The 24438-nt window shown below is 36.7% G+C and overlaps 3 protein-coding genes across 7 annotated transcripts; 2 read left to right on the forward strand and 1 right to left on the reverse strand.

The window, feature by feature from the left end:
* The first annotated feature begins 535 nt into the window (after nucleotides 1-535).
* On the forward strand, nucleotides 536-6323 carry LOC107829590 (uncharacterized). Of its 2 annotated transcripts, XM_075218244.1 has the most exons (7): nucleotides 552-691; nucleotides 795-1952; nucleotides 2954-3034; nucleotides 4054-4182; nucleotides 5394-5456; nucleotides 5567-5691; nucleotides 5950-6323. In XM_075218244.1, exons 2-7 carry the CDS (start codon nucleotides 1725-1727, stop codon nucleotides 6140-6142), a joined length of 819 nt encoding a protein of 272 aa, XP_075074345.1. In that variant the 5' UTR covers nucleotides 552-691; nucleotides 795-1724; the 3' UTR covers nucleotides 6143-6323. The 2 variants fall into 2 exon arrangements, with proteins under 2 accessions (XP_016512525.1, XP_075074345.1); XM_016657039.2 differs by lacking the exon at nucleotides 795-1952 and having other exon boundaries at nucleotides 536-691.
* Nucleotides 6324-7449: 1126 nt separating this feature from the next.
* Nucleotides 7450-13100, reverse strand: LOC107829597 (uncharacterized). The gene is made up of 10 exons (XM_016657048.2): nucleotides 12932-13100; nucleotides 12764-12822; nucleotides 12611-12651; nucleotides 11953-11984; nucleotides 11623-11651; nucleotides 11427-11463; nucleotides 11198-11254; nucleotides 8799-8875; nucleotides 8404-8477; nucleotides 7450-7750 (listed from the first exon to the last, which is right to left on the reverse strand). Exons 1-10 carry the CDS (start codon nucleotides 13013-13015, stop codon nucleotides 7731-7733), a joined length of 510 nt encoding a protein of 169 aa, XP_016512534.1. The 5' UTR covers nucleotides 13016-13100; the 3' UTR covers nucleotides 7450-7730.
* A 1706-nt stretch (nucleotides 13101-14806) lies between these two features.
* Nucleotides 14807-20160, forward strand: LOC107829605 (uncharacterized). 4 transcript variants are annotated; one of them, XM_016657057.2, is made up of 5 exons: nucleotides 14807-14929; nucleotides 16277-16381; nucleotides 17974-18685; nucleotides 18780-18866; nucleotides 19750-20160. In XM_016657057.2, the coding sequence occupies exons 3-5, from the start codon at nucleotides 17974-17976 to the stop codon at nucleotides 19824-19826; spliced, it is 876 nt and encodes a 291-aa protein (XP_016512543.1). In that variant the 5' UTR covers nucleotides 14807-14929; nucleotides 16277-16381; the 3' UTR covers nucleotides 19827-20160. The 4 variants fall into 4 exon arrangements, with proteins under 4 accessions (XP_016512543.1, XP_016512557.1, XP_016512550.1 ...); XM_016657071.2 differs by having other exon boundaries at nucleotides 18783-18866; XM_016657064.2 differs by lacking the exon at nucleotides 16277-16381 and having other exon boundaries at nucleotides 14816-14929.
* The last annotated feature ends 4278 nt before the right edge of the window (nucleotides 20161-24438 follow it).

Genomic DNA, 24438 nt, shown 5'->3' on the forward strand with positions numbered 1-24438 from the left:
ACTGGAGATTGATGCACCTGTGTATGAACTTCCAGCATATTATGCTGGAACTCCAGTATATTATGCTGAAACTCCAGCATATTATGCTGGAAATTCACATGTAAAATATTCGAACTCCAGTATATTATGCTGAAATATTTTTGAATTTTGAACAATGTTTTCATTCAAATTTATCCTTACATAAAAAGTAGCTAAATTCGTTACTTTTAAAACTGTGGCTATTTTTTAATTACCAATTGTAAGTATGGCTATTTTTCAATTTGCCCTTTATTTTTCAATTGTAAACTGAGGTTGTGAGTTCGAGTCTCCCCAAGAGCAAGGTGGGAAGTTTTTGGAGGGAAGGATACCGGGGGTCTATTTGGAAACAGACTTTTTACCTCAGGGCAAGGGTAAGGTCTGCGTACACACTACCCTTCTCAGACCCCACTAAGTGGGATTATACTGGGTTGTTGTTGTTGTTCTTCGGTCACTACAGTCAAAAATTAAATAAAAAAGTAAAACGACGTCGTGGAGCAGCCTATAACTACCGCCCCGGATTGGCTGACATGCGTAGCGAATAAAGGAACAGCACAGAAGAGTGGAGAGTTAAAGAATGGCAGAAGGCGGCGTTAGGTTTGTGGGGAACAGATATTGGGTGCTGAGGCATGGCAAAAGCATTCCCAACGAAATGGGCCTCATTGTTTCCTCCATGGTCCGTCCATTTCTTTTTTCTCTACTTCATTATATGCTAAAACAACTTTTCACTTCCTGTGTTATTTCGCTCCTGATACTATTCTGTAATGTTTATCTGTCAGTTAATCGGCTCCAAAATCAAAATTTTAATTTGGGTTAATTCTCTTTACTGGAGTATGATGAAGCTATCCACCTTATTAGGAGGATGGTGGAACAATACAGGATAAGAAGAAGAATCTCCACATGGTGTTTATCGATCTAGAGAAAGCGTACGACAAGGTTCCTAGGGAGGTCTTATGGAGATGCTTAGAGGCTAAAGGGGTCCCGGTTGCCTACATTAGGGCGATTAAGGACATGTATGATGGAGCTAAGACTCGGGTTAGGACAGCAGGAGGCGATTCCGATTATTTTCCGGTTATTACGGGGTTGCACCAAGGGTCTGCGTTCAGCCCTTTCCTATTTGCCCTGGTGATGGATGCTATAACGCATCATATTCAAGGGGAGGTACCATGGTGCATGCTATTTGCTGATGACATAGTCCTAATCGACGAGACACGATGCGGCGTCAGCGAGAGGTTAGAGGTTTGAAGATATGCCCTTGAGTCCAAAGGTTTCAGGTCGAGCAGGACGAAGACGGAATACCTTGAGTGTGCAAATTTGGGGCAGAGCCGACGGAAGCGGGAGTGGAAGTGAGGCTTGATTCTCAAGTCATCCCTAAGAGGGGTAGTTTCAAGTACCTGGGGTCGTTTATTCAGGGGACCGGGGAGATCGACGAGGATGTCACACACCGTATAGGGGTGGGGTGGATGAAATGGAGGTTAGCGACGGGAGTCCTGTGTGACAAGAAAGTGCCACCGTTACTGAAAGGTAAATTTTATAGGGCAGTGGTTAGGCCTGCTATGTTGTATGGGACCGAGTGTTGGCCGGTGAAGATCTCACACATCCAGAGGATGAAAGTTGCAGAGATGAGGATGTTGAGGTGGATGTGTGGGCATACAAGGAAGGATAAGATTAGAAATGAAGATATTTGAGAGAAGGTGGGTGTGGCTTCCATGGAGGACAAGATGCGGGAAGCAAGACTCAGATGGTTCGGGCACATTCAGAGGAGGAACACTGATGCACCGGTGAGAAGGTGTGAGCGACTGGCTGTGGTGGGTACGAGGAGAGGTAGAGGGAGACCTAAGAAGTATTGGGGAGAGGTGATCAGGCAGAATATGGCGCGACTTAGGGTTACTGAAGACATAGCCCTTAACAGAGAATTATGGAGATCGAGCATTAAGGTTGTAGGTTAGGGGAAATTGTGATTTCTTTTTACAGCGCACTAGAGTGAGACTAGCCAGTTAGGAATTAGTCTTAGGATGCTATTGATCAGCTACTGATGATGGGCTTTATCTGCTGTTTATTAGTATACCTTACATCTTTCTCGTATTTCCTATATCTCTTATATTGCTGTTATTTTGTTATTTTATGGTATTTATGTTATGTTATGGATTTTATGGTATTGTATGTTATTTTATTATGAGTCTATTGATAGTACTAATATAGTGTCTCTTGTTGCCTTCTTGAGCCGAGGGTCTCCTGGAAACAGCCTCTCTGCCCCTCGGGGTAGAGGTAAGGTCTGCGTACATATTACCCTCCTCAGACCCCACTTGTGGGATTACACTGGGTTGTTGTTGTTGTCTCTTTACTGGAGTATTTTCTTTAATAATGTTTTTTTTTTACAGTTAACAGTACATTTTAGCTAGTGTTCTAAAGGACTGAGCTTGCTTTCTGCTTGTCTTTTTTGAATTTTCCTTATAAAGTAACCAACTTTGACTAAATGCCATTGCACATTTGACATTCATTTGGTAGTCCACGGTTTGCCCTAACAACTGGTAAAGTTTGCAGCTTTTGAATACATAATTAAAAAAAGGCAACCTCCTCTCTGGCTATGTTCCACTAACCCATCAACACAATGATCTTCCTCTTCCTGCCCCGTGGCGCTCTACTTAGATTGGAATACTTGCTTTAAGTAATTGACACATTGTACAGCGTGATCGCATTAATCACTTAGTTCCAAATAATAAGACAGACAGACCTTCTTTCTATTATTAACACAGTTCAATCAACTAACGTTAATTGGGATAGATGGTTTACCTAGCAGCGGGAATGCACAGACCTTTAAAAGTCGGAACAATACAACATTTGACTGTTTGAGAGTTGGCTGAAATGATATTTTTTCCCTTGTTACTATATTTTTCTTGGCAATCTCAGTTACTGAAAAGAGCCATTATCTTTACAGGAAAATGGAGAACTTGAACAATATAAGTTGGCTCCTGAAGGAATCAAACAGGCTGAATTGGCTGGAGAGTCATTCCTAAAGGTTGGTATTCCCATTGAATTCTCAATTTTTGGTTTCCCAGAGTAGTCCGCGGCAGACATTTCATGATTCAGATGTTCCACCTATATAGGTATGGAGTTACGTGCACCATAATTGCTGTCGGCCATTGCTTTCCCTAGTTATTTTTAAACATTTGACTATGTATGGTGTTGTATGTCCTGGAATCCTATCACCTACCTCTTTTTGATGCTCAGAAACTTATTATATTCCAGTGAAATCCCTTGGGATTTTACAATGCCTCTTTTCTAAAAAGTTTGGATGCTAGATCCATGTCCATTTCTCATTATAAGAACAATCATTGTGATGTCATAGTTTTCAAGTTAGCAACACTTCCTCATCCAAGGTAGACAGTATAATGAGGATAAGGAGATGGTGACATGTTAAACAACCGGAAACTCAGGTCACATGTGAACAATCTGTTTCTTTTTCAGTGTCAAATCTTGGATAAAGTTGGAGGGTATGTAGTGGTTGAAAGAAAAATCTAAGCAACTCAGAGAAAGTGAACTAGTATTACCAAGCAAGTGCTCATTACAAGTAAATGATGAGTTCTATCTTCAGCGATAACATGATTCACATAAGCAAAAGAAAAAGTTTTAACCAAAACTGTCTAAGTAGAAGAGCGGGAAGAGAAAAGTGTTTTCTGAAAGGACCATGTATGGGCTTCTATCCCCTTAAACATTATCATGTGGAGGCTCACCTTTTGTCAAACTAAATGCTTTCTCCAGTTGTGAAATCATGTTTCCCTAGAGGCTTAGAGTTGAAACAGCCAGTTTATCTCCATACTTTATGGCTACTAACAGAGTCTCCTGGTGATTAGCACCTTGATGTATGTATTTCTGTTTGCTGCCCTTCAGTTGAAGACAGGTAAAGACAGACTGTCGTATCGTTCCTGATTCTGAGTAATTACATATTAGTTACTTTTTTTGAGCTAAAAAGGGTCTATCCCTTCTCTATAAGCTTAGTTCAATGGTATTTACAGGCAATCTGTTTTCTGATAACAGGCACTGAAAGAAGATGAAGTACCACTTGAAAATGTTCGAATCTGCTACTCTCCCTTCTCGAGGACCACTCATACTGCACAAGTGGTTGCATCAGTTCTAGATATTTCTTTTGAAGGACCGCAATGTATGGTAAGTCTTATCCGTCCGTCACAGGGACATATAGGCCCTCTTGTAACCTCTTTTTGTATATTTTTATTATTTGCTTATTTTGTTGCAAGGTTGTATTCAAGTAATTTTTGGCTTATTAATAAGTTAAAAAAAGGTTTTGTAAGTGTTATCATGGTACTTTTGTTTGCAGAGGTACTTGAGATCTAAGTTGCTCCGACATGGCAGTTTAAGTGCCGCACCCGTGTCGACACGACACTAGTATGGGTGTGAGTATAGGATCCGTACTGGATTTGTTCAAACAATTTTGGGTACTTTGACCACGATGGAAGGAAAAATTCGAGACGAGATACCATTTGATTCCCAAAATCAAAACCAAAACTAGGGTAAATTTGAAGAAAATAGCATACCTTATTTAGGAAATCAACCTTTTACTTATCTACAGCTTGAGAATAAAAAAAGAAATCCAAACTTTACAAGCTATGCGTAAGTATTCCACAAAATTTCTCATAATTTAGAGATATTTTTATATTTTTATTTTTCTGAATTAATTTTAGCCGGATCCCCGCACCCGTATTCATATTAGGATTCGTATCGCCGAATCATAGAATTAACATCTCGAAAGATCCGCACCCGTGTCAGACACCCGCACCCTTGTCCGAGCAACTTAGCTTGAGATAATCAATTCATAAAGCTCTGATCACTGTTATTAGAACCCATGACATGAATAGAGAGTAAAAGTAGCAAGGACCTATAGCAACAAAGTCATTTCATAGGCTGAGATCTCGTTTTGTCCTATTGATATAAGCCATTCAGTTGAGAAATGCTCATGTAAATAACAAGGATGAACTGTTTGGTCTATATCTCTTTTTCGGGCAATATCTCTTTTTCACCTGGCATCGTGTCTTCCTTAAATGCACATTTCTAGATTTATATGCTTAAACTGAATTGCTATGTACTTTTCCTTCTGGTGATGAATTTGATTTAGCTGCATAACTTTTCATCTTTTATATCATTTTTTGCCTGATGCCCTCGATCCAATCAACACTAAGCCTAAAAAGCTTTTTGAGTGTTACATAAGGTAAAGCTCCATTTCCTTTTCCCCCCTGCCTTTCCTGTCACGGTGAGATGCTTCTAAGCTAAAACAATTGATCGATTGGTATGTTATGATTTTGGCTTTAAGACGAGTAGATTCTGCTGATAAGCTCTGAGTTCAGACAATTTTGTTATTACAGGTTCTAGAAGATCTTCGGGAGCGTTTCTTTGGTCCTTCATATGAACTTAAGTCTCATGATAAAGTGAGTTGTTATTTGTTCTCTGCATTTCAAAATCAAGTGGATCCTCAACATTTATAAGCATTTGCACTTGGTTTGTGTCTCTCAGACTGATTAATTATTTCTGATTTCAGTATCCAGATATATGGGCTCTAGATGAGAAGGATCCATTCATGCAGCCTGAAGGGGGAGAAAGTGTTGCAGATGTAGTGTCTAGACTCACAAGTGCATTGATTAACATGGAGTCACAATTTCGAGGGTAATGTTGTGCTTTTAACTCCAACATTAATCATGTAGAGTAGGAAGTTTTTTAGTGCTAATGAGGTTTGCTTATTCTTTTTAACAAGTGAAGGAAATTTTGCATGGCAATAGAATCACAGTTCATGCTTAAATTCAAGATTCTCCTAGTGTTTCACATATTCCCGCTAATGAGGAGACCATAAGCCTTTAATTGCATTTTCATGATATCTGATGGACTTATAAATAACGATTGTGGTCTGGAACACTGCAATTGCAGATGCACAGTGTTGGTGGTCAGCCATGGCGACCCTCTGCAAATTTTCCAGACGGTACTAAATGCAGCTACGGATTACAAAGGATCCTGTGAAAATGACTTGACATCAAGAATACAAGCAGTCAAAATCCCTTCTGTTCTGTCGCAGCACCGGAGGTTTGCTCTACAAACAGGAGAATTGCGCTCAGTAGTATAATCCACAGCTTGAACTGCACATTCTGAAACATTCTGTCAGCTCATGCTGTTATTCTTCTCTATACATTCTGAATCCCCTTTCTAATTTATCTGTGTCTAGGGATAATAATTTGGTTTTAACAAATATTTGAAACTAATGAAGTATAAATCGAATAAGGAACAGCAGAATATTCAGTTTGCAATCTCCTTTGCTAGGGAGGTGAGCTGCTGTATGAGTACATCCACTGGAGAGCTTTTCTAATGGGCTTCTGGAATCTTTTTGGTTCTCCCCACCCCATCCCGGAAGAGTACCGAGTCAATATGAGGGGAAATTTATACTTTTAACCTCTTAGTTCTATGTTAGCCTATGGATGATAAACATGTTAAGAAAGAAGTCAGAAGATCTACTTCTCCATTCAAGATTTATACTCCCAACTCTTGGCCAGATGACCTTTATGTATTAAACCAATTGCTTCCTGTTCCAATAATGGCTTTTCGTCCTTAATGATTGTGAAAGTTAGGGTGATAAAGATGGAGATTAAGGCAGAACAGACTCTTCCATGTCTTATTTGCCACAATCTTACCGGATTAGAGGCTAATGTTCAGGTTATTGCCAACTGATCCTTGAAGTTATACACACACACACACACACAGAGGGAGGGAGGGACTTTGTGTCCAAAATAAAAATGGTTAGGCGCTTATATAGCGCTGTTTAAATTTCTCTACCTGAAATGCCATGTTTTGCTACCAAAGAATCACTTGAATCACCTATTCTCTATTTACATGCTAGAGTCATGCTTCAAAATACTGGACGCTGTTTCCGTACGAGAGCAAATCGGCAATTACAGCAAATCTGCTTTGCTTTTCCCGATATGCAGAAACGTTAGGTTAGATGATTTATTGACTATATTAAATTCATCATCAGTAATACTATGTCTGATTGCGATTTTTATCTCTGTATTTATAATCCTTGCATTACTTACTATTCAACAACCAATTAACTATGTTAAATTCAATGCAAAATAGCAAGAGATTTTTCAGCAACACATGTATTAGATTACCAGATGCCCCTTGAAACTATTACTTGTTTAGTTAATCATCTTTAATTATGTTTCTTTTGCTTTTTGAAAGTGTTTATATTATTGATTCTATAATCACTAAAGAATCTTAACAAAGAAAAACAAAGGAGAAATGCATGACTTGTTAACTAACTTTTATTTTTTGCCTCATATTATAGTATAACTCACTGTAATTTTCATCTTAAAAATATTGCTTGTTTGACATAATTAAAAATGGATGATTCTAAATATTATTTTATTCACACAACAATAAAACCAACAAGTTTGATAAAGCAATTAATATGCGCTAAGGTACAAGTTTTAAATGTACATTGTATATCAATCCATGCATTACAATCCTGGTATAACTTGTGCACGAACAAAAAGAATCCTTGGTACTCCAACCATACACCGGTTGCTCTAGCCTCTTCTTAAATCATTGCATTTTACAGAAAATCGCACAAAGCACCTTACTTTCAAGTCACCAATGCTAATAGCAGTGAGGCTAAGGTCATACTCAGCAACTGGAAACTGGATAGTGAGATGACGGCCTTAGATTCTACAATTAGCAGCTGCAAATAAGAAAAGAGGAAGGGAAAAAGACTGCTGTTATAAAACGAAGCATGCTACATTGTATTCATAAAGCAAACAAAAAATCTTGACCAAAAATGGATGACAACCACTGATACCGGTGGGATAGATGCAAACAGGGTTATATAAGTCTTATATTTATTTCAATAATCTCACCCCATAACTAAAGGTAAATGTTGAACATTTCCCAAATCCCTAAAGGAATCATTTCCGTTCTATTGTTCCTTCTCCTTGCATGCCAACGGGAAAAGAGCATCATACATATCCGTCAAGGATAGGGATGGTGATTAACTCCATTGGCATGCGAGACAAGCGTAACAGTTTGGAAGGGCAGACATCCAGATAACTACGGTCATCCGAATGAATAACACAATCTTCAGTAACAAGTGAGCTTTACCATTTTGTGGCTTCAAGCAGACTATTAAATGGGAAGACTTCCAGCACAGACAATAAGTGGGGTTTATGGGTTCACCACTCAGAGGATGAGTAAATGCTACCAGAAGCCACCTTTTCTGAAGAACCTCTGAATGGACTTTCGATGGGAATCCCTCCCATCTCTACTACAGATACCAATTGGCGGAATGCAAAATGAAAGGCAGTATCACAAAGACAAGAAGATAATGAAATGACTCACTGCAGTAGATAAATTGGTTGATATCAAGAGTCACTCGGCCTTGCTTGCCTGTATCAAATGAATCAAAAAGGTTCCTGCAAAGATCAAGAATATTATTAAAGTTTTTGCTAAGAAGTTCAAACTGAACTAACATCTGAGAACTATTGGAATTGCAGCTCCACTGAATCACATTTAGCCTCATCAAGACCTACAAATCTTTGTAGTTGAAATGAATGTCTATCTCAAACACTAATTGACGTGTCTTAACCAAGAATCCTTCCTAAGTTCTAAGGAAGATGTCAGTGACTCAATTTCAAAGTGCCAGATATAAAACAAGTGGCCCTCATCATATACATCGATCATGAATATTATAAATGCAAGCGACAACCATCTCATGTAAATAAAGATCTACTCACCGTGCAGACTGTACAAAGATACAAAGAGATATGAAGTCATCAAGCCTGAATTTTCCATTCTTGTTCCTATCAAAACTCTGCAGAATTTACCCAGAAAAGGAACTATATCAGTTCAAAAGCAGAGGACCAGAAAGAACTTTTTTCACCCTCAAACCAATTAACATACAATGTATCACATGACATTCCAAATGCGTATCTTAGTTAAAATAACTAATTAACTAAATGTCATCCTGCGAGTAACCCTCCACGCGGACAACCAATTGAGTACCCGTGACTGCATGGTAATACAAAAGGTGTAGTAATGAAATCATTAAGCTGTTGTTATTTTTTCCCCTGATCAGTAAAGGCAGCGAATTAAGCTATGTTTTATCGTAGCATTTTATCATCCAGCTTTCATGAACCACAAAAAAAAGAAAAAGCAGAATAACAATTTAATAAAGTTCGTGAGTATCTGATTGCTCATTCTGACTATCTGCCACAACCTTCACCATAATCATCACAATCAGCGCTATGACTATGGTTTGCTAGCTATAGCAAGCCATTAACTATCACCTTTTCACATACCTTTTATTCTTTTAACATGTTTAGAATACCACCAGGTCATTATAAATACAAAAGAAATTTAAATTAAAAAAAAGATCCTTGGGCTTTAAGTGAAAAGCCAAGGGCAATTTCTTCTAATCCATACTGCTAGCTTCAATTAAAATATGGCAGAATACATAGTTTACCCCCCTGACCTTGAGGTCAAATCCCTGTGACACACTCCTTCAGAACAGGCAACCTTTTATACATGCAACCTTTTAAAAGTGTGTCTAAGACACACCTGCTCGGTGCTTGACCACTTTCTTCCCAGCAAGTGTAATTCACACACACCATTAATATCGTGACACGTGTCATTAACTATTAAAAGAAAAAAAGAAAATTACGTTTAAAAATCTCCATCTTCTTAAAAAAGGAAAAAAGAAATAGAAAAGCTCCCTCATCTTCTTAATCTACCCAAGACACCATTTTAGCCAAAATACATCCCTAAAAATGGCTCTAAACAACAAAAATCCCAAAGTTTCTTCTTCCTCAAATAATTTAAAAGGCGAAAACCAACAATCCAGCGTGGCTATCAGCTTTGGAACGAATTTAAAACTAGATTATGTTGACCATATGGGCAATATTTATTTGTAGGTGCTTTCTTTCTCAAAAAAAATTGTTATAATTTGGAGTTGGAAAATTCCATTTTGAATCATGTGCTCATTATTTGAAGTCTCTTCATTTAACTCCTTAATCCCTTAGCATTCGAAGCTCTTATTTTGAGCTTTTGCTACATTGACAGTGCTTGAAAATTAGAACATTGGGGATTGTGATAAAGAATTTGAAATGGGTTTCATTGAATTGGTGGTAAAGTAGTGGCTTTTTTCCTTTGTAGTTTATGGGTTTTATTTTTGAACAACGTAAATGGAAAAAAACTATGGTGTGCATAGATTGAGGTAGGTGATGTTGGCGGCAACAATGGAGGATGGCGGCGGAGCATCGATGAAGGAATGGTGAAGATGGGGGCTAAAGAATGTTTTTAAAAAATAAATTTAAGATTTTAAAAAATTTGATGAAAACAGAAGACAGATAAAAAAAAAAAAAATGAAAATAACTGGACACATGGTGTCAATTTATAGCTCCATACACAAAAAAGTTAATGCTCATTCGCTTCTATTGGGTGTAAATCACACGATACCAGGTGAGCAAAAGTGGTGTGTTTTAGACACACTTTTAAAAGGTTGCCCGTATTGAAAGAGTGTGTCATAGGGATTTGACCTCAAGGCCAGGGGGTAAACTATGTATTCTGCCATTAAAATATAGTTTAACCACATACATGTCAATAGGAACTCCATGCCTATACTTTTTTCTTCTCTTCTATGAATATGGTTTAAAAAACTAAAACGGGTAACCAAGAGTACTTGAACAATTTTAATGCTTTTTTCAAATTATGTCATTTGGTTGTCAAGACCAGTTATTTACGAACTTTTCCTTCTCTTCTATGAAATACAGTATAAACAACTAAAGGAATAACAAAAGGAACATAGAATAAATAATGCTTTTTCTGATATATGTCATTTGGTTGTCGAATTTTATTTTGACACTAACAACTTCATTAGCTTTTGTTTTGATGATGAAACAAAGATATGAGCTACAAGAGAAAATATGCAATGTAGGTAAAATGAACAGCCTTTTCAGTTTCATTGGTGCTTTGAGAATAAGATACTACATATTAGTGTAGGTCTCAAGGAAGTACATCAACCTTCTCATAACACACATTAAGTCCATTGAATGAGTATATTTCTGCATACCACTTCACAAAGAACAATAACTACTGAATCTCATAACCATAATGAATTCTATAACAATTATAATACCTCGCACACAGTGTATAATGCAGGAGAGTCGAGGTGGAATCCTATTTTTATCAACGCCTGCAAATGATGCAACAATTTCATTGATAGATTATTGTCCATTGCAAATAAGCAGGCTGTTAAAGACCATTCGGCAGCCCAAGCATTCTTTCCTCGCCATCAGAAGGTCTGAAATGTACTAATAAGCAAACACAATAAGGCAGAAGGAGTTTGAGATTAAGGAATTTCTTGCCTCGTAAACATCATCTGGGACAAGGAATCCACGACCCCTAATTCAATAACCAAAATAATATAAGGATTAACTTCCTAAAAATATATTTCAAATTCCAACCAATGACATGATGAAGTATTAGGGGACTCAAAGTGTACCATATTAACAAAAGAAAGCAAGCAACAAATGGGAATGCTTTACCAAAAAATAAATTCACCTCTCCAAGTCTGAGAACACATGTTGCACCTACAAATGATAGATTGATGGTTCATATAAATCAAACAATTGAAAACATTTGAAAGAACACAACTTAGGAAAATGAGAACCATCTATAGGAAAAGAAGAAAGACACCATTGAATTCATGCAACACTAAGGATTTCATTCTAGTGCTGCCAAGATGAGGTTGTGCAACTATTGCCAAATTCTGTGTATGAGAAAACACAGCAAGGTGCCACTCAAATCACATGCAAATTGCATACAGAAAGACCAGATAATGTTATTGAAAAAAAAACATATACAAAAATATAACTTGGGAAGAAAGCTGACCTTCAGCAGAAACTTGTTAAGTTCAACAAACTCTGGCAAACAAAGATAAGATTAATAACAGTATAAGAATCTCAACGGAACAATTATTAAGCATAAACCCAATTGCACCAAAATAAAGTAAAGGAGGGCCTAAAGTAGACTGAACAGCAGCTTAGCACTGGGGATCTAGACAATGCTTTGATATATCTCATGCCCGGAGAGTCGGAAGCAGTAGCTTCTATTAACAGTCTGTCCCTCTCTTTCTCTCTCATTATATATAAAAGTAAGAAAAAGGGAATTCTATGTTAAGGTTAAGCTAACATTTCATATATGCTCATAATGTCTTTTGAAATATCTCCTTCCTAGTCTACCTTATAAAAAAAATGGCAGCCCAGTGCACTAAGCTCTCGCTATGCGCGAGGTCCAGGGAAGGGCAGCATCTTATATTGATTTCATTTTCCTTGTAGACATTCCCACTCTCCTAGCTCAAAGCACATATGTGTTTGCTTTTCTCTTTTTCTCTTTCATTGTTACTTCGAGACGTCCAAGTTTTATAACGATCTTATTTGAGATTACATCACTGTGATTGAGAAGATTTCTATAATTAAACAAAAAGCACAAAACTCACGAAACTCTATTAATGAGAGTAGAGAGACAATCAGCAAGAGATCATCCTCACCTTCAAAACTCATAGTTCCATTCTTGTCAAAATCATACATCCTGAAAATTGATATAAAATGGAAGAAATAAAATAACAATTGGTAAAAACCTGTGTAGTAATTATTTGGATGTTATTGTCTCGTAACTTAATACAAAGATGGAAAAAGAAAACCTGATCATTTGCTGGACAACAGAGATAGGAAATTCTAAATTTCCAATTGCAAAAGCACTCTGAAAAGTAACGATCCCAAACAGGGCCGCGCAGTATAAAAGGAAGGCGTCAAGTTCAGTATCGGAATACGTAAAACAGAAGGCTTAAATCTACAAAACCAAAACAGACCTTGAGTTGAATAGCAGTGATACTGCCGATTTTCTCCGAGTCGACCCGATCGAACCACTCTCTCAGAATCGCCGAGCTTTCCATTTTCTTCTACTGCTTCCCTCCGCTCCGCAATCGTACTTCTTGCTCACCAATGTCCTTTTATTAATTGCACTTTTGATCCTTCATCTATTTGTAAATTTTAATTTACTTCCTATATAATATTTCACTATATATAGTTCTACTCCATTAAATTAAAATGATATGTGTTTTTTCACCCGTTGAAGTACTATTTAGATTGTTTTTTTATAATTATATTTGTATTGCCTTATTGCAAACTAAAAAATAAATATATTTTTAAAATTAAAATGATTCATATTCATACATTTATTGAGTTAAACAAATAAGACAATGTTTAAAAGGCGAAGGCATGAGACGATGCGTTTAACCTTACACGAAGCATATTGACCCTTGAAGTGCAAATATTTTATAAATCACTTTGGCTTATAAGTTGTTGTAAAATTTATTTATTTTATTATCTTACAAAGTGGACAATGTAAGTACTTAATAGCATAAAATATCAAAATTAAAATTACATCACATTGATTTATCAATTACAATTCATATTTATGATGATATGTAGATGATTATGATTACTATTAATACTAGGAGGGCGAGAGTAATGAAAGTATTAATGCAATTAAAATCGGTAATGGGTTAACATGTATGTTCATGCAATTATCTTAAGCTTTAAGCTTAATAAGAATTAGGTTAATTGTTGAGGGAATAAAAAACGTTCATACGTATATCGACTATTTGCACTAAAATTAGGTTAATTTACTTTAGAAGAGCATTTGTCACAAGTTGAGTTTGAGTTAGTTTCATTTTAAATTCTACGATTGATTGTAAAAATAATTGCTAAATGAAAATACTAGTTATGTCCATTTATAAGTAGCTTATTATAAAAATTAGTTAAATCATAAAATATTACTAATATTAGCCAATTAACTATTTGTAGTAAAAAAAAAAATCAAATTGTTGCTTTCTTTTGAGTGGGTATTATTAGAATAAATTGGACACATCTCAAGAAGCTTGAATCTCAGTTTTGGGATGATTTGGTGGAGTTTTGAGGTAGTTTGAATTGAAAATTCGAAGTAGAAGATGAATATGAAAAAATGATATGTGTATCACACTGTAGATCACTTGTGTATCAGATATGTATCATATTTGTATCAAATGTGTATCACATGTACATCCATGTATAACTGCGTGTGGGATATATGCGTGATACATGTTTGATACATGTGTCACAGAAGAACTTTTTGAACTCGATTTTAACTACGAATTTTGATACCAATTCAGTCCAAATCACCTCCAATCTTCCTCAAATTTTATATATTGACTTATCAATATGTTTCAATGAATCTCAACCATACCCATTGAAAAAAGTCCTTTTTTGCTTAGATTTTTGGAATCTTGTATATATATTTTTTCCTATATTTAATCACCTTATTTGCTACCTCGTCCATGAAGTTTCTTTCCCATCTTGCATCTAGTGTTGCTAATCACGCTTGAAAATATGTAAGGAGCTCTTTGTATGTGATTTTTGGAAAGAAAAAACCTTATTTCTTTGTGTTTTCAATTTTTATATGTACTTGGCGAGTTTTGGTAGGTCTATGATTAATGGCCAGAGGTTGGTAAGTGGAAATTTTTTGGGACATTTCAATCAGATTCCCAATTTGAAATATATAAAAATAAAATAAACATCTAATTCATTTGTTGGTTGGGCCTGAAAATTAGAAAATTTGGGTCTAATTGGACCACATCCCAAATGGGCCACATGAGAATTGGGCCGAAACGGGTCACAATAATAACCAATGATTCTCCTCTTAGCACACACCAGACAGGCACGATCAACAATTTGAGGGCCACTGGTTGTTTGTGCCCGCTATTCCTCCGTCGTTGTGATTACCTTCCACCTTCTGAAGAAATTGGCAGCATATCCGTGTACATATTAAGGTACTTATTTCATTTATTTTCTCAATTTATTTTTTGATATGTTAGATTATAGTTATGCAATCCAATTCTGTCGAATTGATATTTGATACTGTAAGCAATTTTATAGCTCATTATTGTTGGTTTATTGATTCATGGTATAAAGCTTCTGCTAAGTTGGATTTTAAATATATTCAAAAGAATTTCTGTATCCGCTGTTACACGGATTGCACTATACTACTATTGCTGGAGAAAGGGATCTCTGTTTTCTTTATTGAGAGTTTGGTATCACTGTATTGCATTGCTCTAAAAGAAAAAAGCTTCCTAATTTTAGCTATGAACATTGTAATTCAAAGGTGATTCTGTTGTCCAGGAAAGATTAATGAATAGGCTTACGGGAAGATCAGGTTATGACCAATTCTTCTACTTAACCCATTTTAAACTGCCCCATATTTTTTGCCATATCCATTATCTTTTCTAAGCTTAATCACCAAACGAATACGCTGAGATAGATAGAGAGAGAGAACTGCTTTTATTAGCTTAATACATTAAACTATAGTTTACAAACTTCCTCAGCTCTGTTCTCTTTTTTTAAGCTAATATACCACCACGGAGGTTACCTAGTGGCTAATTTTATTAATAAAGATTCCAAATTGAGTGCAGAACGAGTGTACACTATTACAATGAAAACAAACCATGTCTAATGAAATAATGAAACTATCTAATGTCATCTTTGAATTTATATAATATTCCAAGATGAACTCACATCGAACAAAATAATAAAATGCTCGAAAGAAATGAAGTGTCCACACTGCCAACGATTTCATTTTGTGCAAGCTGCTTTCCACCTTGAAGTATCCGAATGCCACAGAATAGAACCATTGCCCCATCATCCGCCACCATCTGCTAATGAAACTCTTCATGGTATAGAATGTCACTGTTTTCTTCCCTTCACTGCTTTGGTTCTCAACGATGGTCACTGTAGCTTATCCAAATTCAAAATGCCCTTTCTTTGGTGTCCAGCTCCACAAATGAAGGCTAAGTCTGCCAAATGACCAGCTAGCTTGTTACCTCAGCTCAGCTAGCTTGTTACCTCAGCTCTATTCTCTTGTATCAAATGACTTGGTTATTTTTCTGTAAACCTGTCATTGCTCAAATTTCCGAGACGAATCATTCTATTAGTAGTATCTGCAAAAGTGCTTCTCTAAACCATGCAGATTAAGTGGACACATTCAAACCAATTTTAGCAGAACTTATTTTATTTATCTCAGTTTAGTAAATTTTGTTGGATCCTCTTCCCTTTTGCTCTTTGTTTGGTGAAAAATGCTGAACTGGGAATATGTTCTCATCTGAGTTGCTGCTTCTTTTCAGAGCTGCAGATAATTTTCATTATGTCTTGGAATGGAACCACCTCGAATGGAACATTTTCTTCTTCTCATGTCATGCTCCATCATCTCGACGCGGTGAGCCTATGAGGTGAGACTGTGAGAGTAATATTCCCGACTCCATCACACATGAGATACATTTAGTCCATTTTCTGCATGATTTCTTTGCTTAGGACATACATATGTACTTGACAATCAAATGTAGGCATACATTGCATTTGTTCTAAATTCATTATTTATCAAGTTTCTTTTCATCCATGCAATTGTTTTATGTAAATCATGTCCTATTTATTTTTCCCTACACCACTCCTTGCTGTGAACATTTGAAATAAAATCCTACATTAATCTCGAATAGGGTCAAGATCACTGCTACCTATGAAGCCCCAACACCCTAGAGTATCTTTCTTTGGCCTCTCCTAGATGTGTAAAACTAGAATTATCTGATTATCTCCCAAGTACCACTACTTTGTTGAACAACTGCTGGGATGAATTGGTCCCTCTACAACACTGCGGCTCAAAATGGTTATCTTCTTAACTTCTGTTTTAAATTTTTCGGGTTTTCCTTATAATATTCTGAAAAGAAAATGATTTCAGTTATTAAGACACAGCTTTCCAAAAGAAAAAATTGAAAAGAACCTTTCAAAAGTTAAACACGCTCATTGAGTGTGGCAGGGTTGCTATCTACACCTAACTTGTGCTAGTTTTTATAGTTTGGGACTTGATGTTGCAAATCTGTTGGAAGTAGTTACCTTCTCTGAGATAATTCTAGAGCTGATGGATTTGTTCCACTTAAGGAGCTTATTGATTAGTATATGCTTGTTCCTTCTATTATAATCAGTGCATAAGAAAAAGTGGTTTTGAATTTATCATGGTGAAGATTGAAGAGTTGTATTCTAATGGTTGAGTATCACTTTTTTTTCCGTGAATGGTGAATGAATTATAGCAAGCCAGGGCTTTAATATTAAAAGCAAATATTTTTAAAAGAAAAGCGCAAAGAAGCAACAAGGTGCAGGGTTTGAAGCGAAAAGCAAGAAATGAAGCGCACAACTTACAGAAAATTACAAGCTACCAAACATATATGAATTTAGTACTATATAATGATCAAATTGCAATTGCAAGATTAATTTTATCATCATCCAATATACAGTAATACTGATATTAATCGAACTCTTCAAATTTGAGATTCAAAGAACCAACAACTTTGTGTTTGGATCACTTTGTGCATTATTGTTTGAAGCGCGTGAGACTCATGAAGCGATAATCCCTCGCTTCACCTTGCTCATCCTTTTAAGCGAAGAAGAGATAGACTTTTAATAACGTTGTTTAAAACACGTTAAATGTAAAACAACAACAACAAACCCAGTATAGTCCCATAAGTGGAGTGTGGGGACGGTAGATAGTACGCAAACCTTACCCCTACAGTGAAAAACACGTTAAATGTGTTTTTGCAAAAAGAAAAAAAAATGAGGTATACGTAGTAATGCTTTTTATTGTCTTCTTATAGTTATTGTCTCATTTCCAAATTGTAGATGAATTTAGAGAGTATCAGAAGAGCATATTGATTTGGAGTGGTTGCTGTTATATGATAAAGAAGACATTTTTTAACTTTTACACTTAAGATTTGTTCATATTTACTAGAAAAGGCAAGATCTATTTAATTGTCTAACATACACCTTCTCTTAGATGGGTCAACAAACAGTAGATTCAAAAACAAGTGACCACGGGAAGGCTAATACTAAATCTGGTGTACCCAAGCATGATAAACCGCTATCAGTGCCAGAAGCTGTAATGGGTACTGCAGTACAAGATTCGCAGAGCGAGAATGTGGTTGCAGCCTCCAAATCAATTGAAAGCCCACTATTTCCTGAAGCGAACAATATGGTCAATAATGTTTCTAATATAACTGGCTCCAAAAGACCTACTCCTGAATGCCTAGTGAACCCACTCAACCGATGCTCAACAAACAATTCTGGTAGCGGGCATCTTGTCTATGTTCGTAGAAGACCTGACGGAGAGTTAAGCAAGACTGCTGCTAGTAACAACCAAAGTGGTGTTACTGATTATTCACAACTGAAAAAGCTTAGTCAACATGATGAGAAAGCTCAGACCGAAATCCAGATAAAAGAAGCTAGATATTACGTTCCAGAAGTTTCATCAATGTCAAGGACTCCTTCGAGGGGCTCCTTGTCCATGAAACCTTCAGTTCCTCCGTCTACAGGAGAGTCCAACAACAATTTAGCTTCAGTTAATGTTAGCAACTATCAAGTAACTTCTACCAGCCTATTGTTGGATAATCCCAAGAAGGTTAATTTTAAGCATTGGGAAGAGCGGTATTTCCAATTGCAGAACTTATTGCACAAACTGGAGCAATCAAAGCAAGAGGATTATATCCAGAGTATGTATTCAAATTTCTTGAGGCTTGTTCACTGAATTATCTGTTTGTAGTAATCCTTCTTCTCACTCATTTGCTCAAATATAATCTCATCTAGCAGTGCTTCGTTCTCTGTCCTCTGTTGACCTAAGCAAACATGCTGTTGAACTGGAGAAGAGGTCCATCCGGCTTGCATTGGAGGAAGGTACTTTGTGATTTTGCTTTTATTGTTGCTTTATTATAGCCCTAGAGATATGTGTAATTTTACTACAGAAATTTGAATGAAAAAGTAAGTAAACCTGCAGACTCTATTGTTGTACTCTTGGATTTGCCTTGAAGTATCTTTTTCCATTTTTTGATGAGTTGGATTTTTCTGGTTGATCTTATAAGATGCATTTTGCTTCAAGAATTGACTCCTGTCCGTTTAGTATTTTACTTGGCAAGAAATGATACAGGATGGTGTTTGATATCTCGTAAAGTCTTGTGTCTGTATTTGCCTTGGTTCTAATGAAAGGGATGACCTAGAAGATAGTTATGAATTGGACTACAAGCTAATTGTGCATTTTTCTCTATAGAATCTTTTCGGGTAAGCCATTCTCACAGTCCTGGGAATGGCCTCTGACTAAGTTTTGGTAAATTTGAATCCTAAAAAGAGGATGAATGGTGCATTGTATGGATTAACATTTTGTTAGTTACTCTTGGTTTAAGTTTGGAGTGGTTATATAATATTGTTGCATTGACTGCTATATGATAGGACTAGGTGTTTGAATCCAATGCAATCAAGGTCCTTCCTTGTGGCATCTGAAAGAGAATCACGGCCACATTTGATACCGGACCTAATTTTAATTATTGTGCTTTTGACTCGTTTCCTCTCTCCCCTCTTTGTTCCAGTGTGATGGTGAATAGAAAAGGAAAAAAAAGAAAGATCGTCTCATGTTTGCAGTTTTCAACCCAGAAAAAAATTTATTAAATTGAGGATTTCCTAATCTATAGAATTTTAGCACAATTAGTCCTAAAGACCTTTTTGGTGCTGGTATTGATTCTAAATTTCACCTTCTTTTTTTTTGTTTTCTTCTTAAATTTCTCAGCGAAAGAGGTGCAACGAGTAAGAGTCTCGGATGTTTTGGGGAAATATCCAATGAACCCCAATAGCTCTGTAGCTTGACGTCCTGAACAGCTTCCGAAGGAAGGAAATGTGACTGTACTGTAAAACAGAGTTTGTACATTTTGTAACCTGATATTCACTAGTGTCGTAGTTAGAGTCTCTGTCTGGTCTTAGCCAGTTAATGTGTTGTACTATTCTTTGTTAATACTAACTTATAGTGCCTTGTAATGAGGAAATGGTAATGGCATTCCTCAGGTCCATCTACAATAGTTGAGATTGAATTCTTGTGCTTTATGTATCATGTAAATCTCTTTTTATCTATGCTTAGTTCTAGAACTTAATCGAAAAGAAAAAAGAATCTGTTACTCACATGTGGACAAGATTTTGGCAGAAATTTGTTGTGGGGTTGCAATCTGTTTTCATGATGAATTTGCGAATACCTGGCCATATAATCAGCCCCAGCCAATATTGGATTGAGATGTAGTTGATTGATTGTTCTTGTGATCGTTACTGAGTTGAAACAAAAATCAGAAAAATGTTAGAAGAATAAAGAAATATATAAAATAGTAAAGAATCAGAAATATTCCGAGTCCACAATTTTCTTGTGCGTCCTTAAGGAATTTTAACCCCCTCACACGTTGCCAAGATAATGGATTAAATCCTCCCAGGATAAAACGGAATAAACCTTCCTGCAACAGTGGCAATACAAACTGCAGGATACCAACGAACTCAAAGAACTGAGCAAAAACACACTTACGAATTTGAGAGAGAGAGACTGTGAATTAGGATGCAGTATATTCAGAAAGAAAGAACTTCTAGAGTGTTTTTCGTATTTGGAAGATGCAGCCTTGCCTCAGAATTTATAGGCAAATATCAGAAGATGTGTCTGGAAAGGTGCCTTTTCAGAAAATACGTGGCCTGCCGCGGTTCTACCGCGATCGCGGCCGAACCGCGGCCAGAGAGCCTCTCTGAATCTGACTGCCGCGATTCTACCGCGGTCGCGGCAAGGCCCTCTGAACGTTCAGCAGTGATTTGACATTTAATTAATTATTAAATAATTAAATAAATTTTGTTCAAAAATAATCTTATCGATCGATCATTTGACAAATCCAAATCCAAAGCCAAAGCCAAAGCCGAGCCGAGCGAGCGACGACGACGGCGCGAGGGTTCATTCTCTTCAACTCCTTTTAAGAGCTTTAAGAAGTGAATCGATCGATCATTTGACAAATCCAAAGCCAAAGCCAAAGCCGAGCGAGCGACGACGACGGTGCGAGGGTTCATTCTCTTCAACTCCTTTTAAGAGCTTTAAGAAGTGAATCTATATATAAGCACATAAATGTGATTGTCCCTCACCAATGAGGGATAAAGTGCAAGACAAAAGTTCACTTCTTCAAATTTTCATTTTCCCTCCATTTCCAATTCACACTTCTTCTCTTTTAAAGCCCAATAGCTTAAAGTCCAACAATCCCCCACATGAATGGGAATGGCTGTATCAAGAAAGATCATAGATGAAAGCTATGTGATTTTGCAAGTAAGGATTTATTGCATCTGGATAAGTAGGTTTCCCTTTGAACTTTCTGTAGTGAATATATATCGGATATACTCGGTCAATCGGTAGATTTGATATCTTTGAACCGTCGAACTTTAGTGTATACCTAGACAGCCATATGTCACACAACCAACCCTTAACCGTCTTTTGGTTCTCATTGTTGTGTTCGTTTTAGCCATGAACACCGCCTGGTTTCATAAATGCGTAGAGAATTGGCCTTACAGAATTCTCATTGAAGCGGCTTCTACTTCACACTTACATAGGTGATTCCTAAACGTGTAATCCTTTAGATTGACACTATTTGATAAATACCTCATCAAACTTAGGTAATCATTAAAGAACGTGTAAAGTTCTATCCTTGTTACTGAACATTGTCTTCATCACGAGAATGGACCAAAGTTTTTATTTTGACAATGTTGAACCGGTCAATCATAACTTTGTTTGAGCTCTTTGAACCTAGATCTCGGAACAACCAAAATTCTAGGTAGAGTTACCGCCATGTTGACTTGTCCTCGGCCATAGTCTCATTCCCTTAGATGATTTCTCAACTCCCTCTCTAGTTAAGCCTTTTGTAAGTGGATCCGCAACATATCCTTTGATCTTACATAATCAATAGTGATAATTCCACTAGAAAGTAGTTGTCTAACGGTATTATGTCTTCGTCGTATATGACGAGACTTTCCGTTATACATAACGCTCCCTGCCCATCCTATTGCAGCCTCACTATCGCAATGTATGCAAATAGGAGCCACAGGTTTCGTCCAGAACGGAATGTCTTCTAAAAAATTCCGAAGCCATTCAGCTTCTTCACCGGCTTTATCCAATGCTATAAACTCTGATTCCATTGTAGAGCGAGCAATACATGTCTGTTTGGAAGACTTCCAAGATACTGCTCCTCCACCAACAATAAACACATATCCACTTGTGGACTTTGTTTCTGATGAGCCAGTTATCCAATTAGCATCATTATATCCTTCAATAACCGCAGGATATTTATTGTAGTATAAAGCGTAGTCTTGGGTATACTCCAAATATCCCAGAGCTCGTTTCATAGCCACCCAGTGATGCTTGTTGGGATTACTTGTGAATCGACTAAGTTTACTTATTGTACAAGCTATATCGGGTCGTGTACAGTTCATGATGTACATTAGACTTCCCAACACACGAGCATACTCCAATTGAGACGTACTTTCGCTTTTATTCTTCATAAGATGATGGTTTAAGTCAATTGGAGTCCTTGCACTTCTAAATTCCAAGTATTTGAATTTTTCAAGTACCATTTTCACGTAATGTGATTGAGACAAAGCTAGACCTTGAGGAGTCCTCTGGATTTTAATTCCTAGAATTACATCGGCAACTCCTAAGTCTTTCATATCAAACTTACTAGCAAGCATATGCTTAGTAGCTTGAATGTCGGCAATGTCTTTGCTCATTATTAGCATATCATCAACATATAAGCAAACAATGACTATATGATTTGGAACGTTCTTAATGTAAACACATTTATCACATTCATTAATCTTAAAACCATTTGGCAACATTGTTTGGTCAAATTTCGCACGCCATTGCTTGGGTGCTTGTTTTAGTCCATAAAGAGACTTAACAAGTCTACACACCTTCTTTTCTTTTCCCGGAACCACAAACCCCTCAGGTTGGTTCATGTAAATTTCTTCCTCAAGATCACTATTTAAGAAGGCTGTTTTTACATCCATTTGATGGATTTGAAGATCATCATACAAGGCGGCTAACGCTATTAGCATCCGAATAGATGTAATTCTTGTTACCGGCGAGTATGTGTCAAAATAGTCAAGACCTTCTCGTTGTCTAAATCCTTTGACAACAAGTCTTGCCTTGTATTTGTCAATAGTACCATCGTCCTTCATTTTCTTCTTGAAAATCCATTTAGAACCCAATGTTTTGTTACCTGGAGGAAGATCAACCAATTCCCAGGTATGGTTGCTCAATATGGATTCTATTTCACTATTGATAACTTCTTTCCAATAATGTGCTTCTGAGGAAGACATTGCTTCCTTGAAGGTACGAGGCTCATTTTCTAACAGAAAAGTCAGAAAATCTGGACCGAATGAAGTAGATATCCTTTGACGTTTACTTCTTCTTGGATTTTCTTCATTAGGCATACCATCTGTTATTTCCTCCCGAGGTCGTTTTGACTTTTGGCAGGTCACTTCACTTTCCTTTTTATACGGATAAATAGTTTCAAAGAATTCAGCATTATCTGATTCTATTATTGTATTAATGTGAATCTCAGGATTTTCTGATTTATGAACCAGAAAACGATATGCCTTGCTATTGGTTACATATCCAATAAACACACAATCAACCGTTTTTGGACCTATCTTAACCCTTTTAGGTTTAGGAACTTGTACCATAGCTAAACACCCCCACACTTTGAAGTATTTCAAGCTAGGCTTCCTTCCTTTCCACTTTTCATAAGGAATGGACTGTGTTTTACTATGAGGTACACGGTTGATTATCCGGTTAGCTGTAAGTATAGCTTCCCCCCACAAGTTTTGTGGTAAGCCAGAACTTATTAGCAATGCATTCATCATCTCCTTCAATGTTTGATTCTTCCTCTCCGCAATTCCATTAGATTGTGGAGAGTAAGAGGCAGTTGTTTGGTGAATAATGCCATTTTCCAAACAAATTTCTTCAAAAGGAGATTCATATTCGCCACCCCTATCACTTCTTATCATTTTGATCTTTTTGTTTAGTTGCATTTCAACTTCACTCTTGTATTGCTTGAAAGCATTAATTGCCTCATCTTTACTATTAAGTAAATAAACATAGCAGCATCTCGTGCTATCGTCAATAAAAGTAATAAAATACTTTTTCCCACCGCGAGATGGTGTTGACTTCATGTCGCAAATATCTGTGTGAATTAAGTCTAAAGGACTTGAATTCCTTTCAACGGATTTATAAGGATGCTTAGCATACTTTGATTCCACACATATTTGACATTTGGAATTAATGCAATCAAATTTTGGCAATACTTCTAGATTTATCATCTTCCGCAATGTTTTGAAGTTTACGTGACCTAAACGCGAATGCCATAAAGTGTTTGACTCAAGTAAGTAAGAAGAAACATTCACTTTATTGATAGGA

Source organism: Nicotiana tabacum, chromosome 7 (assembly GCF_000715075.1).
Source record: "Nicotiana tabacum cultivar K326 chromosome 7, ASM71507v2, whole genome shotgun sequence".
Lineage (NCBI taxonomy): Eukaryota > Viridiplantae > Streptophyta > Magnoliopsida > Solanales > Solanaceae > Nicotiana > Nicotiana tabacum.

What these genes read in the sequence shown, in the direction of transcription:
- LOC107829590 (XM_075218244.1), top strand. Translation starts at nt 1,725, where the DNA reads ATGGAGGACAAGATGCGGGAAGCAAGACTCAGATGGTTCGGGCACATT. An exon ending in TATGGAGATCGAGCATTAAG is followed by an intron (nt 1,953 to 2,953) that starts GTTGTAGGTTAG and finishes TTATCTTTACAG; the next exon opens with GAAAATGGAGAACTTGAACA. An exon ending in TTGAAGGACCGCAATGTATG is followed by an intron (nt 4,183 to 5,393) that starts GTAAGTCTTATC and finishes TTGTTATTACAG; the next exon opens with GTTCTAGAAGATCTTCGGGA.
- LOC107829597 (XM_016657048.2), bottom strand. Translation starts at nt 13,015, where the DNA reads ATGGAAAGCTCGGCGATTCTGAGAGAGTGGTTCGATCGGGTCGACTCG. An exon ending in TTAACAAGTTTCTGCTGAAG is followed by an intron (nt 11,652 to 11,952) that starts GTCAGCTTTCTT and finishes TATCATTTGTAG; the next exon opens with GTGCAACATGTGTTCTCAGA. An exon ending in ATCTTTGTACAGTCTGCACG is followed by an intron (nt 8,478 to 8,798) that starts GTGAGTAGATCT and finishes TGATCTTTGCAG; the next exon opens with GAACCTTTTTGATTCATTTG.
- LOC107829605 (XM_016657057.2), top strand. Translation starts at nt 17,974, where the DNA reads ATGGGTCAACAAACAGTAGATTCAAAAACAAGTGACCACGGGAAGGCT. An exon ending in GCAAGAGGATTATATCCAGA is followed by an intron (nt 18,686 to 18,779) that starts GTATGTATTCAA and finishes AATCTCATCTAG; the next exon opens with CAGTGCTTCGTTCTCTGTCC. An exon ending in CCGGCTTGCATTGGAGGAAG is followed by an intron (nt 18,867 to 19,749) that starts GTACTTTGTGAT and finishes TAAATTTCTCAG; the next exon opens with CGAAAGAGGTGCAACGAGTA.